Source organism: Daktulosphaira vitifoliae, unplaced genomic scaffold (genome assembly GCF_025091365.1).
Source record: "Daktulosphaira vitifoliae isolate Bord-2020 unplaced genomic scaffold, ASM2509136v1 Scaffold_1, whole genome shotgun sequence".
In the NCBI taxonomy this organism is placed as follows: domain Eukaryota; kingdom Metazoa; phylum Arthropoda; class Insecta; order Hemiptera; family Phylloxeridae; genus Daktulosphaira; species Daktulosphaira vitifoliae.
The window spans coordinates 17002471-17019826 of NW_026099572.1; the positions used below are offsets into that span (position 1 = coordinate 17002471).

A 17356-nucleotide genomic window follows, 5' to 3' on the forward strand; every position below is an offset into this window, starting at 1 on the left:
AAAAAAAAAAAAAAAATAAACACATCATGGTAAAATTAATACCTTCTCAGCTTCGCATCGAAGCTAAAAAATAAAAATTAATTTTCAAAATAAAATCACGTAATGTAATGTATTGTTTTGTAAAAATGTAATTATATATATATGTCCTATAAAAAAAGTTGTACAGTTTCAATATTACATTATTATATTTGATTTCCATTTAATCAGAAAAAATGAATAATTGTTGGATTATCAATTATGATTATAAATTAAAATATTTAACTCTATACGTACATTTGACAAAACTTCAAATAATCATAATGCAAATAAAAAAAAACTCAACCATTATTTAATGAATTGACTGTATTTTTTTAATCGAGTTAGTTAAGTTTAAAACTAATTATCTTAACAGAAGATTTAAGTAAGTTTATGATTAATCATAAACTATTGTCCACTGTTAACTTATAACTGCCTTGTGTTTACTTAATTTGACTAGAGCGAAGGAGTATTGCAACAAAATATTTGGGAAGTCTAATTACATAATTTTTTACCTAATCTAAAAAATATTTCTATACAACAGGCATGAGCAACCTTTTTAAGTTTACGGGCCATTTGTCATTTCAGCAAAACTTAGACGGGCTGCATATCTATGAAAATTCACATTTTGAAAATTTTTTAATAATCTAACTTAAATCTACCCATATTATAAACATTATTAAATGTGTTATCTATCTAAAATCTACCTTTATTGTAAACATTATCAAAAACCTACTTAGATTGTAAACATTACCAAATATGGTCATAAACGAGCGGGATTAAAGGTGATAGAAAACATTGATACTATAAATAAATATAAACACAAACATTTGCCTACTATTAATTGATGTGTCCTTTGCACACTTGAGTCAGTTAGTTTCCTGCTTATAATGTGAAAGCGACTATATTCCAGTGAAAGTGATATTTAAGTGCATTGAATGATTGGTAATAAAAATAATTTTTTTTAGCTCTGTGATAAATACTCTAATAAAAATGTCTGAAACAAAAAAAAAAATACGTAAAATTTCCGAAGAAAATCGTCTTTTTCAGGACATTTGGATGTATAAATACTTTTTCATTCAATTCAACGAGAAACCAACTTGTTTTATTTGTCGTGAATCTGTGGCTGTTTATAAAGAATTTAATTATACAGAGGCATTATGAAACCAAACACAAATCAAAATATGAAAGTATTAAAGATAAGGCTCGCGAATCTAAATTGGAGTTATCAAAAAAAAATTCGCGGACGAGACAAGCGCTGTCAAAAGTATGTTTTCGCGACAAGTAAAAGGAAAGGACGATATCGTTACAGCAAGTTATAAGATTGCAAATCTTATTGCGAAAGACCAACAAGCGCTTAATAGTGGCGAGTTTATTAAAAAGTGCATCATCGCAGCTATTGAAGAAATCGCTCCTGAGAAATGCTCTGCATTCAAAGAAATAAGTCTATCTCGGCCCACCATTACTCGTCGCATAGAAGACATTGGTAAAAATTTACAAGATCAGTTGCAAACAAAAGCAGAACAGTTTTCTTTTTTTTCCTTGACTTTGGACGAAAGCATGGACAATCGTGATACAGCGCAATTACTCATTTTTGTGCGGGGAATAGATCGAGAATTTACAATAACTGAAGAGCTTACATCTTTACAGAGCATAAAAGACCGCACATCTGCAGATGACATTTTTGAAGAAGTTTTGCAGTGCATAACAAAGTTGAATTTAAATTGGAAAAATCTTTGCGGACTAACAACGGATGGTGCACCAAGCATGATTGGTTCAAAAAATGGATTAGTCACAAAAATTTTGCATCAAATGGCCACTCAAAATTTAGAACAGCCATTGCCTGTTCATTGCATTATTCACCAGCAGGCGTTACGTTGCAAAATACTCAAAATGGACCACGTCATGAATGTTGTTAGAGACATTGTGAACTTTATTCGTTCTCGTGGCTTGAATCATCGGCAATTCCAAGCATTTTTGGAAGAAGTCGGGAGTGAATTTTCCGATGTTCTTTACCACAACCAGATACGTTGGTTAAGCCGAGCCCAAGTATTATCACGCTTTTTTAATCTTCTTGCTGAGATAGAGATTTTTATGACGGAGAAAGGAAAAACATTCGTTCAACTTTCTGATTCATTGTGGCTTTGGGACTTAGCCTTTTTGACCGACATATCTAGTCACTGCAATGATTTAAATTTAAAACTACAGACACAGGGCAAATTCATATTTGAACTCTTAAATNCACAGGGTAAATTCATATTTGAACTCTTAAATATCATGTCCGCTTTTGAGCTGAAACTAAATCTATTTAGTAGACAAATTGAAAATAACAATTTTATACACTTTAATTGCTGTAAAAAAATACAAGAAAAGAATTTTTTAAATTTTTCAACAGTAAAATTTGTAGACTTGTTGGAAAAATTAAAAACGGATTTTCATACACGGTTTAAAAAACTTAAAGAACAAAGTATGTTGTTTCGATTGATTGAAAATCCTTTTCAGATGGATGAAGCTGTAGTTCAGGAAAATTTTCAAATGGAAATAATAGAACTGAAAACTAATACTTTACAAAAGGACTTGTACGAAGAAAATCGAAAGAATTTACCAAACTTTTACAAAAATCTTGACGACGAAAATTTTCCTGAATTAAAAAAACTGGCTCAACATATCTGTATGAAAAAACATTTTCAAGGATAAAATGTATCAAAAGCAAAGAAAGATCTCGCCTTACAGATGATCATCTTCATTACTTACTAAGGGCTGCCACTACAAAATTTGAACCTGACATCAAGAAGTTGGCGCTACAAAAACAACCTCAAGTTTCACACTGATTTTAACTTTGTATTTGAATTTTTTTCTGACATATTTGAAATAAAGCATTTAACAAATTTTTCTACTGTTTTATTCAAACTCTAAATTAAACTATGGGCCGCATAGAACAGTGTCGCGGGCCGCACGTTGATCATGCCTGCCATACAACAAGAAATACAAATTAATTCATTTTCGGTATATTCTATGGCAGAATTTTAGGAGACAAAGCCCCCTCAAGTTTCTCCAGATTGCGGCCAAATCCAAACTGGACTGAATTAATTTCGTTTTCCACCTTTGAACAATGAAATAATTTTAAATCATATTAGCTTCGATGAGAAGGTATTGGTTTTACTAAGATGTGTTTATTTTTTTATTATTTTTTTTTTTTGTGTCTGTTACCACTTTTACTCTGCTCTCACCGAACCAATTTCTTTCAATGATACGTCAAAAGATCACAAATCGTATCTAGACGAAGACACTACCCTCAAAAATTGGAAAAGATTCCCTCGTTCCCCGTAAATGGGGAAAACCTCCAAAAAAAATACAAATTTAAAAATCGCTAATTTTCGAAATTTTTTCAATTTTTTTTACTTAAAAGTGCTATAACTTTTTCAAAAATGAACATATCAATATAACTATTTTTTATATAGATGCATAATATCATTACCTTTCATTTAGTATATTTTTTTCATAAATTTAACCCTTAACCTGTCCACAAGGGGGATTTAAAATGACAACTTTTTCACAAAAAATTAACTTTTGAAAATGTTCCGGAAAGTCTGACACTTTTATATATATCTTAAATTAAAGTTAATGTAATGTACTTTATTATGCAAAAAAAAAATTTCGGACTTTATTTTATCTTCACGGTGAAAAAGGCTACCAAATGCTATTTTTGTGTGAAAATTTTCGATTTTGTATTTCACATTTTTAACTTTATTATGCTATAACTTTTTGAAAAATGTATGGATCAGTACAATTTTTTCATGAGGAGTAGTATTTTTTAATAATCCCTTTTTCATTCGACATACTTTATCTGAATCAGGATATTAATAACGAACTAGCAGATCATGTTGCTTTTGGTATAATCCACCAATTTTTTAAAATTAAACACTATCTAAAGATTTGCATCGAAGCGTTTTTTTTTTATAGTGATTTTAATCACTGTCAGATATCATTATACTTGATCCAACTATGTCACGTCACCACTGTGCCGCGACCCCCCTGTGCTGGGTTTTTTTGTTTGATTTCATATGAGACTAATTGTAATGACAGTTTCAGAGAATGAGATACTGAATATCTTTATAAACACATCTGTTTAATGACGAATCCTATCATCAGTGAAACGTACACCTATATTTTTTAACTAAACTAATTAAATGTTATAATATTAATGTGCTTATAATGTTATAATAAGCACTAATAAGGAGAGGTAAAAAAGATTTTACGTTTGAAAATTGGAATCGCTCTTCTTTCCCCTCCAAAGGGCTCACACCAGTTATGTAACGGGTTGTATTAGTTCAAAGCCCCCTTTCTTACCTTTATGTACCTATTTTATCAAAAGTCGGATACATTTCGGGTTCGTGGCAATCTCCGTAACCCATAGAAAATAGTGTCAATTTTAGAAAAAATATATCAAATGATAGGTAAAGACATCATGCATCTATAAAAAAAAAAATTATTTTGATTTGGTCATTTTTAAAAAAGTTCTGGCAGTTTTAAGTAAAAAATTGAAAAAATGTCGAAAATTAGTGATTTTTAGATTTGTAATTTTTTTAGAGATTTCCCCTATTTACGGGGAACGAGAGAATTTTTTTCTATTATTAAGGATAGGTTCACATGGACGCGCGTATGCGCCGGTCGATCGCGATAATGACGCAAGTTTCTATTTTGGCGCGTAATACTGCAAATTGAATTATTATTATTACGATACGGACCGTTCAGTTGACACGCGCGTTTACAACAAAATTGCGATTCATTGTGCAATTACATATTATCAAAATATTTCGAGTTTGATGCACGTGTTAGCGCGTACATTTGAATGATCATAATCGCGTTACGTGATTAACTGACGCGCGTATACGCGCAGTCATGTGAACCAAGCCTAAGGGTAATGTCTTCGACTAGATACGATTTGTGATCTTTTGATGTATCGTTGAAAGAAATTGGTTTGGTGAGAGCTGAGAAAAAGTGGTAACAGACAAAAAAAAAAACGCATCATAGTAAAATTAATACCTTCTCAACAGCGCATCGAAGCTCAAAATGTTTGATTATCGATAATGTCGGAGTAAAACCGTCGTGGTTATGGTAACCTACGATATCAGAATCATATCATAACATCTGATGTTCGTAATAATTATCAGTTGGACAAATGGCATAGGTGTTAACAATTAAAACATACTACATACCTTAATTGTAGATTAATGTTTGAGTTTAACCTTTGATCTGAAGTATTTTTTTTAATTATTATTATATATATCTATTGAATTTTTGTTAGTTATTACTAATAGTATTATTTAAGGTAAAATATCTACACTAATACAGATACAATGTAAATTTAAATTTTCAGTGTGATATGAAATAGTAATTTTAAAAAATGTGTGTAGTTTTCATTAGTAGTATTCAACATCAAAAAGAAGGATATAGGTTAATATTAGCATCTAATCGAGACGAGTTTTATTGTAGACCAACATTGTCTGCTAATTACTGGTTGGAAAACTCAAACATTATTGGTGGTGACTATTTGAAATTATTAGTAATGATTTATTATATTTTAATGTAATAACTAATAACTATCTTAGGACGAGATATAAGTTTATCTAGTAAAGGTGGTACATGGCTGGCACTTAATATCAAAGGAAAAATTTGTACTTTGTTGAACATTTTTCAATTATCAAATCAAATAAATGCACAATCTAGAGGTCGATTAGTTGAAAATTATATAAAATCTGATGTTAAAGCTCCAATTTATGTAGAATCATTAAAAGATGTTTATAATGGTTTTAAATTAATAATGATAGAAATAAAGTAAACAAAATAAATTTATATTGATTTAATTATTTATTTTTTAATTTTTATGTAAAAATAGTATGTCATCTATAGAAACTTATCTCCTGACTAATGATGATTCAAGTAATCATCCAGTTATGACAAATATTCCAGATGGGGTTAAAGGATATGGTAATGAAGCATTTCAAAAGGTTTCTGAAGGAGAAAAACGATTTAATACTATTGTAAAAAGTTATGGGAAAAATACTACTAAACTTAAACTTATTGAAGAATTATTAGATCTTTTAAAATGGAATGAACAGTAAGATGTATTTAAAAAAAAAATTGTTTCATAAAATATAATTTTTATGTATTTAAATTCATTTTTTTTACAGACACGTTCTTGATGAAAATTTGATTCAACATGCACCTAAATATTCAGGTATTGATTACAAATATTTTAGTTCAGTTTTTGTTGAAATACCACATTTGAAATATGGAACAAGGTAACATACATGTATATTATTATTTTATTATTTTTAATTTTATTTTTCCTGTTTTAGAACACATACTATAATTCTAATAGATCATAATGGAGATATAGAATATAATGAATGGACAAAAGTAGATGAAGATTGGAAACACCAATGTTTTAATACCAAATTGGAATTTTAGCATTAATGATTGATGAATGAGACACTTAGAATGCCAGGAGTAATGCAAGTTTATTTTTTTAATTTTGAGCAAATTAATTTTAAAGTTTTTGTTCTCCAAAGAACATACCATGTAAAAAAAAATTATTTTTTCATGATTTGTATATTAATTTCTTGAATTTTTTTTTATTGAATCGAACTAATTTTCAAAAAACTTATATTTTAAACTGACAGTAGATCTAACTCTTTTTATTTTTTTTTTAAATGTGACTTATATTCCTTGAATTTCTGTATGTCACAAATTTTAAATTACTTTGAAAATACAATGTAATTGATTAGTTAAGAAAGTAAATAAATTCAAAATTTAGTAATTAATGTAAAATAATTTTATTTTGAATTGACTAATTATTAACTGTAGTATACTATGTATTGTCATTGTGCAAACTCAGCTTAGTAAGAGGGGAGTAACTACGTATATGAACATAAAAAATTCATAGCAGAATGAAACCAATAGTTTTTCAGTTATGCATTAAAGATAAAATAAATAATAATTTTAATTATATATACAATAATATTTTCATTTTATTTACTTTAACAATTTTTTTTATATTACATACAAATAATTTAAATAACTCATTGTTGTTGATTACAATTTTTATTATTTTTTAACAATTTAAAAAATGTGTTAACAATGAAGTAATGTATACCAAATAAAATTATGTCTCAACTAAATATTATTTGCAATTATTTATATTTATATTAGTTTTATCAGCTTGTTCCAACAGAGATTGTAAATTTGTATCAAATAGTTCACACCTTATAGGCATTTCCAAAGAATAAAATGGATTCTTAAGAGCAAAATCTGTGTAAAGCTCATATATTTTCTTTAAAAGTTGTTCTAATCCTGTATGTGTTGGATCTGCTATGACCATAAATTTTACACCTAGAGAAGCAAAGAAATTATAAAATAGAGTAATGTATTTGAAATATAATCTTACAAATCTATTTCAAAGAAAAGAAATATTTTTAGCATCAAAAAAATGTAAATTTTATATATATATATGCATATGGCATTTTTAAAGTGCGGTTTATATTTAGGGATTTTTTACAAAATCAATTTATTACCTAAAAGATACAAAGATAATTGTGTACCTTATATACTAGTGAGAGACTATTTAGGGTGATTCTTTAACACTATCAACTCAATATATCTTAAAATAATAATTTTTTTTGCTATTGTTAGATACATATGTATCACCATATATCTGTTATACAATATTTTTTATGATCTTCCTTTAAAAAATATAAGGATGTAAATATTTTTTAAATGGAAACGTACATATTTAAGTAGCTTATAAAATAGAAATTGATGAAATTAAGAAAATAATTGATTGAAAACAACTTATGGATCAATATTTTAGAAGTAAATACATAAAAATATTTATAACACACATTAATTTTTATATGTAGGTATGATGTTGATTGAGATATGTCTAGTAATAAAAATAGCAGCACCCACTCCTTACCTCCAGTCATATTTTAAATTGTTATTAATTGTAAAATAATGATGCAAAAGTTATTATTGACAAGTCATTTTCTTAATTCCATAATTTTCTATTTTATAAACTAGTTAAATAGGTATTTTGACACTTATAAAATAAAAGGGATGAACATAAAAAATATTTTATAACAAAATATACATATATATATATATATTTTTTTTTATGAGAAATTGAGTGGTTAATGTTAAAAGAATCACCAGTGTAATAAATTTAAACTATTGTTTTATATTAAGACAAAGTAAAGTTATATATTAAATATTCAGTAGATATAAGCTTTATGTAATGTACAAAACATCTATATTGTTAATTAGAAAAATTTTAATTACATATAAAAATATGTACAATAATAGAAATTTTAAGAAATCAATCTTTTTTTCTATTCAATGTGTTTTTAGCACACTAATGAATTTTTTATACAAAATTAATTAATAAAACCTTAGATATTTTGATAGTGAAGAAAAAAAATAGAATTTTACAAAAATTGTTAGTTTTATACACAGGACTGGATTAAGTGAAGTGACCAGTTAGGTGCTCATGAGCTTAAAGGGACCAACATAAATTGATTAGTCATGATTAGTAACCTACGGTGTTTTTAATTTTAGCTTCGATATGAAGCTGAGAAGGTATTAATTTTAATATATATATATATATATATATATTTTTTTTTATGTCTGTTGCCTCAGTCACAATCTCAGCTCTCATTGGGCGATTTATTTCAACAATACGTCAAAAGATCATAAATCTAGTTGAAGACATTACTCTTAAAAATTGAAAAATTTTCCCCCATTTGCGGGGAATGGGGAAATCTTCAAAAACATTACAAATTTAAAAATCGGTAAATTTTGTCATTTTTTTCACTTTTTTTTTTTTTTTTAAACTTCCATAACTTTTTTAAAAGTTTACAAAACAACTTAATTTTTTTTTTTTATTGAAACTTTAGATATTTCCCTTTCATTCTATATCATTTTTTTGATAATCTAACACTTAACCTGCTCACAGGGGGGATTTAAAATAGCAACTTTTTTACAAAAACTAACTTTTTCAACTTAATTTTTGAAAATGTTCCGGAAATACTGTGTCCTTTAAACATATATCAAATTAAAGCTATATTATGTACTATAAAATGAAAAAAAAAATTTGTCCCGACGACCTATCTTCTATGCGCAAATGGCTATCGTATTCAAAAATATGCTATTTTTCTATTAAAATTCTAGGTTTTGTATTATATTTTATTTTAAAATATCTTATTAGGAGAATACATGGTGAAAATAACTACCGTATTTAAAAATATGCTATTATTGTGTTAAAATTCTTGGTTTTGTATTTTATTTTATTATAAGGGGATTACAATGATTTTCATAAATATCATATCAATCTAAATGACAGAGTATAAAAAATTAATCATATTTGAATTTTTTTGTTTCTTTGAAGTCGAGAAAAATCACTTTAAAATTTGAACTAGCTAAATTTTGCATTTTTATTAAGTGACGAATGAGACGTACGGTTTTTGAGACGGTAACACTTGGGTCTTTCACGACTGTGGCACTGAATTTTTTTTTAATTCTTTTTGAGTTAAAAAAAATTTTTAACTCATTTGATTTTTATCTCATTTATGTTCAATAACTTCAATAAATATCAAGGATTCCATTACTGTAGTTTCCTCTCGTGAGAAGAAATTCATATTAATATTATTTTATTATGTGTTTTTTTTTTGTAGCTATCATTTATTTTCTCAGCTCTCATTTGACCTACTTTTTTGACAAATTTTTTTTTTTAAATTAAACACTATCTATAGATTTGCATCGAAGCGTTTTTTTTTTTTTATAGTGATTTTAATCACTGTCAGATATCATTATACTTGATCCAACTATGCCACGTCACCACTGTGCCGCGACCCCCCTGTGCTGGGTTTTTTTAATATAGAACTATATTTAAAATATGTTTTATATTAATTATCACAATTACAAAAAATATTTTAAAAATTAATTTTATTATTAAAATTTTTTTTAAGGCGTCTGGGTACCGACCTTTTTTCAGGGGTCGAATATAGGCAATTTTGTGGTTTTTACATGTTACGCAGTGTCGTTGTGTGAGAAATAAATGATTATTAGTGTGAGTGTCCATTATTGGGAGTATTTTCGTCGTGTTATAGTCGATAACAAAACCGGTTGTGTACCTGCCTTACTTTTTGATTCAATACGATTATGTTGATAACGACACACGTTTATTTTATGTAGTATAATAACTATAGTTTAACACCAGCCTCACTGTAAATACTAATAGACGTGTCATGATTTCACACATTTTATTGATTATAAAAATAATTAAACTATTTATTTTCGACGATTAAGAAAAACTAAATATTTACAGAAAACAAGTTAAATCATATGAGATCCACATCGATTATTTTGAAGTTATAAAACTATAAAAAAACTAATTTTAATTATAAGAATTCAATTTACAAAATTACATTATTTACACACTAAAATATTTAAGTTTTATAAGCCTGTTCTTATGGGAAGTCCTTTATCATTCACTTATCCATTTTCAATAGCAAACCTAGTTTCTTCTTTCCCCGCTAACTCTATCGAATCCCATGCAGTTTTTTCAGTTTGCTTAGCAATATAATCATGATATTTTTGATACGTCTTATTACTCATACATGGCATATTTAGTACAGCAGAAAACTGTTCTAAATTTGTAAACCCCTGACTAGTATTCAAAGTAGCAGTAACAACTGCAGTATTTATACTATGAGAATAATTTAATTTGGGATCCTCTGAATAAATAATTTCTTTTTTTTTTGCAAAAAATTACATTCAAAGTGAAATTCTGAAAAAAAACCCCTTTGAACTTCAGTTTTAAATACATGATTTGAAAAATTACAAGCAAATAACTCGTGTTTAATTGATTTCGAACTATTAAAAAAATATTCAATATTTATTATTCTACGACTGTTTAAATTATACCTAAAATAGTTAAATATGTGTATTAATTTCATTGTAAAATAATACTATAAAAAATAAACTAACTCTTTTTGAATAATTGGTTAACTTCTGAAGAAATTTTTTTACAAGTATCAAGAGTTTGTGCACTGGGTGACAATGGTAAAAAATCATAAAAACTATCATCTCCAATTTTTCTAAAGAAAAAAAAATGTTTGTTTCTAATAAATTATATTTTAACCTTGCCCTTCTTTAAAAATTTTTCTTCGTGAAAAAATTACTCACTCATTTATTAAATTCTCCTCGTTACTTGTTTGAGGTATGTCAAGTAAAATGTTAGTTTGAGAATTGGAAACATTCTACCAAAATAATGTATATTGTATTTATTTTTTAATTTTCATGTGTAGCTGAAGTGGTATCTTGATTTTACAATAATGTGTTTTTTATTTACAAATTTTTTCTACTAATAAGAACTATTAATTTTCAGTCTGATGGTGTACCAAAATAATTTTTTTTTTTGACATGTCACTTATATCTCATGAATTCTAAGCACTTCGTATTATATTAAATATAAGTTATATCTCATTATCACTCAAATCTGACCACCTTTTTTTAAAAAAATGATTTCCTTTTTTTTATTGTATTTGTTTAAAATTCATTTTATTCATAACATCAGTTACTTAGTGTTAGATCTAGTTTGATAACATAGTGTGAGACTGAGAAAAACACGTTTTTGTGTCAGATTTAAAGAGAAATTATTAAAAGATAATGCTGAATACATCAACAAGATATATTTTTTGATCTTTTGGCGTATCGTTGAACAATAAATGTCCAGTAGGTACAGATATGGATAGACACAAACAAAAAACACATCATAGTAAAACTAATACCTTCTCAGTTTTCTATCGAAACTAAGAAAGTGTATGAAAATTATTTTTATATATTCGTACCTCACCAGATATTGTTTTATGACTCCCCATTTTTTTAGCGACACTTATATAGGAATACAACAACAAAATTTGTTTCTTACTATGTAATGATGACAGGTTTGCAAATAAGATAAAAGCAAATAATCTAATATCATATATACAGGTATAATATCAAGTATGCATTGTAACTATTTTAAGGCAGTCGGTATTGCCCTATGCAACCTATGAGCAATAAAATAGCTGCAGCGGATAACGCACATACGCACACGAGCATGTCACATATAACAGCTACTGTTTGAAAACCATTAGTTTGAGCGTACAAAACAACCCATTTTTGTTCCATTTTAAAGAAAAATGTTGATACCAAATACTCTTATTTTAATTCAGTAGTTACGTTCATAAAGCATTTTGAAGTTTGTTAAATTTTGATTTTTTTTACAATTTTCCTATGGTATCAAATGTCAGTCCATATTATGTAAAGTACAGAAGTAAACACTTATTATATTATTTACTGGTAACAGTACGCGATATGTTTTCTATGGATAATAATAATATTTAACGCGCTTTATACAGAAATAATTATTTCTAATCTTTATTACAAAATTTAGAACATATCGTATGTCAACTACGAGTGTTCCATAGTTAACCAAGTTAAAAGTGATAACAATTATTAATTTGCGTGATTCTATCATTGTAATCATATTATTAGAGGACATTCCTTGTTAGGAGATTTGCTAATAAATTCACTTATTCACTATTATTCACTTTTAAATTTACGATGAATGAACTTATTTAATTAAAAATTAAACATGTTTTAGACAATGTTTCTATAATTTTTTAGCTTCGATGCGAAGCTGAGAAGGGATTAATTTTACAATGATGTGTTTTTTTTTTGTGTCTGGTACCACTTTTTCTCAGCTCTCACCGAACCGATTTCTTTCAATGATACGTCAAAAGATCACAAATCGTATCTAGTCGAAGACATTACCCATAAAAATTGAAAAAAAATCCCTCGTTCCCCGTAAATGGGGGAAACCAATAAAATTACAAATTTAAAAAACGCTAATTTTCGAAATTTTTTTAAATTTTCTTATAGATGCATGATGTCTTTACCTATCATTTGGTATAATTTTTTTATAAATCTGACTTTTTACCTGCCCACAGGGTGGGATTTAAAATGACAACATTTTACAAAAAAATAATTTTTTCAACTTAACTTTTGAAAGTGTTCCGGAAAGTCTGACACTTTTATATATATCTTAAATTAAAGCTAATGTAATGTACTTTATTATGGAAAAAAAAAATTTCGGACTTTATTTTGTCTTCAGGGTGAAAACAGATATCAAAGTTAATAAAAAAAACCCAACCCAGCACAGGGGGGTCGCGGCACAGTGGTGACGTGGCATATTTGGATCAAGTATAATGATATCTGACAGTGATTAAAATCACTATCAAAAATAAACGCTTCGATGCAAATCTTTAGATAGTGTTTAATTTTAAAATAATTGGTGTTTTATTCCAAAAGCTACTTGATCTGCTGGTTCCTTATTAATATCTCGATTAAGATAAAATATGTCGAATGAAAAAGGGTTTATTAAAAAATATTATTTCTCATAAAAAAATTGTGTGTATCCATAAACTTTTCAATAAGTTATAGCATTATAAAGTTAAATATAATATAAATAATAAAATCGAGAATTTTCACACGAAAATAGCATTCGGTAGCCATTTTCGCCGTGAAGACAAGTCCAGAGGTCAATTTTTTTTTTTTCAAATTAAAGTATATTACATTAGCTTTAATTTAAGATATATATAAAAGTGTTAGACCTTCCGGAACATTTTCAAAAGTTAAGTTGAAAAAGTTAATTTTTTGTGAAAAAGTTGTCATTTTAAATCCCCCCCTGTGGGCAAAAAAAAGGTCAAATTTACAAAAAAAATATACCAAATGATAGGTAAAGAAATCAAGCATCTATTAAAAAAAATGATATTGATTTGGTCATTTTTATAAAAGTTAAAGCAGTTTTAAGTAAAAATTTTTTTGAAAATTTGTAATTTTTTTGGAGGTTTCCCCCATTTACGGGGAACGAGGGAAATTTTTTCAATTTTGAAGGGTAAAGTCTTCGACTAGATACGATTTGTGATCTTTTGACGTATCGTTGAAAGAAATCCGTTCGGTGAGAGCTGAGAAAAAGTGGTAACAGACACAAAAAAAAAAAAAAACACATCATAGTAAAACCAATACCTTCTCAGCTTCGCATCGAAGCTAAAATACAATTTTTGTAAAAAAATTCTTTTTTATATTTTTAACTTTATAATGCTATAACTTTTTGAAAGATGTATGGATCAATATAATTATTTTTTTTATAAATGCATGATGTCTTTACCTATCATTTGGTATATTTTTTTTTTATATCTGACCATTTACCTGCCTACAGGAAGGGATTTAAAATTACAACTTTTTCACAATAAATTTACTTTTTTAACATAAATTTTGAAAGTGTTTCGGAAAGTCTGACACTTTTATATATATCTTAAATTAAAGCTAATGTAATGCACTTTATTATGGAAAAAAAAAATTTCGGACTTTATTTTGTCTTCAGGGTGAAATTGGCTATCGAATGCTATTTTTGAATGAAAATTCTCGATTTTATTTTTTTATTTTTAACTTTATAATGTTGTAACTTATTGAAAAGTGTATGGATCAACATAATTTTTTTATGAGAAATAATATTTTTTAATAATCCCTTTTTTATTCGACATACTTTATCTGAATCAGGATATTAATAACGAACTAGCAGATCATGTTGCTTTTGGAATAATCCACCAATTTTTTAAAATTAAGCAAAATTAATCTAAAGATTTGCATCGAAGCGTTTTTTTGTTATAGTGATTTTAATCACTGTCAGATATCATAATACTTGATCCAACTATGTCACGTCACCACTATGCCGCGACCCCCCTGTGATGGGTTTGGTTTTTTAATAATTTGAAATATACTATTAATTATTTTTTCATGTCAATTACAAATGCTTATTCAAATGTTAATTATTTTCATGGAAAAGAAAACGCGTACTGTTATCAGTAAATAATGTAATAAGTGTTTACTTCTGTACTTTATATAATATGGACTGACATTTGATACCATAGGAAAATTGTAAAAAAAATCAAAATTTAACAAACTTCAAAATGCTGTATGAACATAACTACTGAATTAAAATAAGAGTATTTGGTATCAACATTTTTCTTTAAAACTTATCTATAAAATAGCTATCTTAAAATCTTAAAAAAATTTTAATAATAAAATTAATTTTTAAAATATTTTTTGTAATTGCGATAATTAACATAAAACATATTTTAAATATAGTTCTATATTAAAAAAAAAAAAGTATAAAATGTTATGTAGATCATAAGTTATATGAGTTGTCAGTTAGATCCGTTCCACTCTATATATATTTATAATATATAAATATATAAAGGGAAATTGTCCGATTTAAAAAAAAAGTATATCGTATGAAAGATGTATATAAATACTACTTTTCATGAATAAATTGTATTGATCCTTACATTTTTCAAAATGTTTTAGCATAATATAGTTAAAAATGTAAAATATGAAATTGAGAATTTTTACACAAAAATAGCATTTGTTAGCAGTAATATTCACAGTAAAGACAAAATAAAGTCCAAAAATTTTTTTTTCCATAATAATGTACATTACATTAGCTTTAATTTAAGATATATATAAAAGTGTCAGACTTTCCGGAACACTTTCAAAATTTAAGTTAAAAAAGTAAATTTTTTGTGAAAAAGTTGTCATTTTAAATCCCCCCTGTGGACAAGTAAAAGGTTTATAAAAAACAGTTGAAATATTTAAAAAAAAAATATACCAAATTATAAGTAAAGACATCATGCATCTATAAAAAAAAATGATATTGATTTGGTCATTTTTAAAAAAGTTAAAGCAGTTTTAAGTAAAAATTTTTTTGAAAATTTGTAATTTTTTTGGAGATTTCCCCCATTTAGGGGGAATGACGAAAATTTTTTTCAATTTTTGAAGGTAATGTCTTTGACTATATACAATTTGTGATCTTTATACGTACTGTTGAAAAAAAGTGGTAACAGGCACAAAAAAAATAAAAAATAAAAAAAACACATCATAGTAAAACTAATACCTTTCTCAGCTTTCCATCGAAACTAAAAATATATCAATATAACTAAATTATTTGTTATAATTATGAGTCTGTCCTTAGATTTTTCTAGCTTATTTAGTTTTTAAAATTCTATGTAAGAAACCAAGAAAACTACCAAGGAAACAATATTTTGAACATATCCTGGAACTCAGGATATGAGAATAACTCGACATTTTATTAAAACAACATTTGTTTTGTATTTTGGCCAACCCCAAGTAGTTAGGATTAAGACGAGGAAAAAGAAAACAATTATTCTGCATTTAATTTGTAATAAATCATCTCAATAGAAATTATAATAATCATTTCTATGTAACTCTAGGTACTTAAAAAGATGCTATAATTAAAATATTCCGATATTAGTTTTTTAATTATTCAAAAATAACTGAAAAAAACCCAGCACAGGGGGGTCGCGGTACAGTTGTGACGTGGTATAGTTGGATCAAGTATAATGATATCTGACAGTGATTAAAATCACTATAAAAAATAAACGCTTCGATGCAAATCTTTAGATAGTGTTTAATTTTAAAATAATTGGTGTTTTATTCCAAAAGCTACTTGATCTGCTGGTTCCTTATTAATATCTCGATTAAGATAAAGTATGTCGAATGAAAAAGGGTTTATTAAAAAATATTATTTCTCATAAAAAAATTGTGTAGATCCATAAACTTTTCAATAAGTTATAGCATTATAAAGTTAAATATAATATAAATAATAAAATCGAGAATTTTCACACGAAAATAGCATTCGGTAGCCATTTTCGCCGTGAAGACAAGTCCAGAGGTCAAATTTTTTTTTTTCAAATTAAAGTATATTACATTAGCTTTAATTTAAGATATATATAAAAGTGTCAGACCTTCCGGAACATTTTCAAAAGTTAAGTTGAAAAAGTTAATTTTTTGTGAAAAAGTTGTCATTTTAAATCCCCCCCTGTGGGCAAAAAAAAGGTCAAATTTACAAAAAAAATATACCAAATGATAGGTAAAGAAATCAAGCATCTATAAAAAAAAATGATATTGATTTGGTCATTTTTAAAAAAGTTACGGCACATTTTAGTAAAAAAAATTGAAAAAATTTCGAAAATTAGCGATTTTTAAATATGTAATTTTTTTGGAGGTTTCCCCCATTTACGGGGAACGAGGGAAATTTTTTCAATTTTGAAGGGTAATGTCTTCGACTAGCTACAATTTGTGATTTTTTGACGTATCGTTGAAAGAAATCCGTTCGGTGAGAGCTGAGAAAAAGTGGTAACAGACACAAAAAAAAAAA

The 17356-nt window shown here is 26.7% G+C and overlaps 3 protein-coding genes across 4 annotated transcripts in view; 2 read left to right on the plus strand and 1 right to left on the minus strand.

The window, feature by feature from the left end:
• Window positions 1-1284: 1284 nt before the first annotated feature.
• On the plus strand, window positions 1285-2712 carry LOC126901553 (general transcription factor II-I repeat domain-containing protein 2-like). Its single transcript, XM_050678120.1, has 2 exons — window positions 1285-2263; window positions 2411-2712. Exons 1-2 carry the CDS (start codon window positions 1285-1287, stop codon window positions 2710-2712), a joined length of 1281 nt encoding a protein of 426 aa, XP_050534077.1.
• A 2041-nt stretch (window positions 2713-4753) lies between these two features.
• On the plus strand, window positions 4754-6631 carry LOC126910498 (transport and Golgi organization 2 homolog). 2 transcript variants are annotated; one of them, XM_050693124.1, is made up of 5 exons: window positions 4754-5558; window positions 5628-5853; window positions 5915-6136; window positions 6210-6320; window positions 6378-6631. In XM_050693124.1, exons 1-5 carry the CDS (start codon window positions 5423-5425, stop codon window positions 6487-6489), a joined length of 807 nt encoding a protein of 268 aa, XP_050549081.1. In that variant the 5' UTR covers window positions 4754-5422; the 3' UTR covers window positions 6490-6631. The 2 variants fall into 2 exon arrangements, with proteins under 2 accessions (XP_050549081.1, XP_050549080.1); XM_050693123.1 differs by having other exon boundaries at window positions 4756-5561.
• A 476-nt stretch (window positions 6632-7107) lies between these two features.
• LOC126910499 (trafficking protein particle complex subunit 4) overlaps window positions 7108-17356 on the minus strand; it is a 12601-nt gene continuing 2352 nt past the window's right edge. Inside the window, exon 3 of the mRNA XM_050693125.1 lies at window positions 7108-7410. Coding sequence (XP_050549082.1) covers window positions 7202-7410 — 209 coding nt within the window. The 3' untranslated portion in view covers window positions 7108-7201. The remainder of the gene's footprint in view (window positions 7411-17356) is intronic.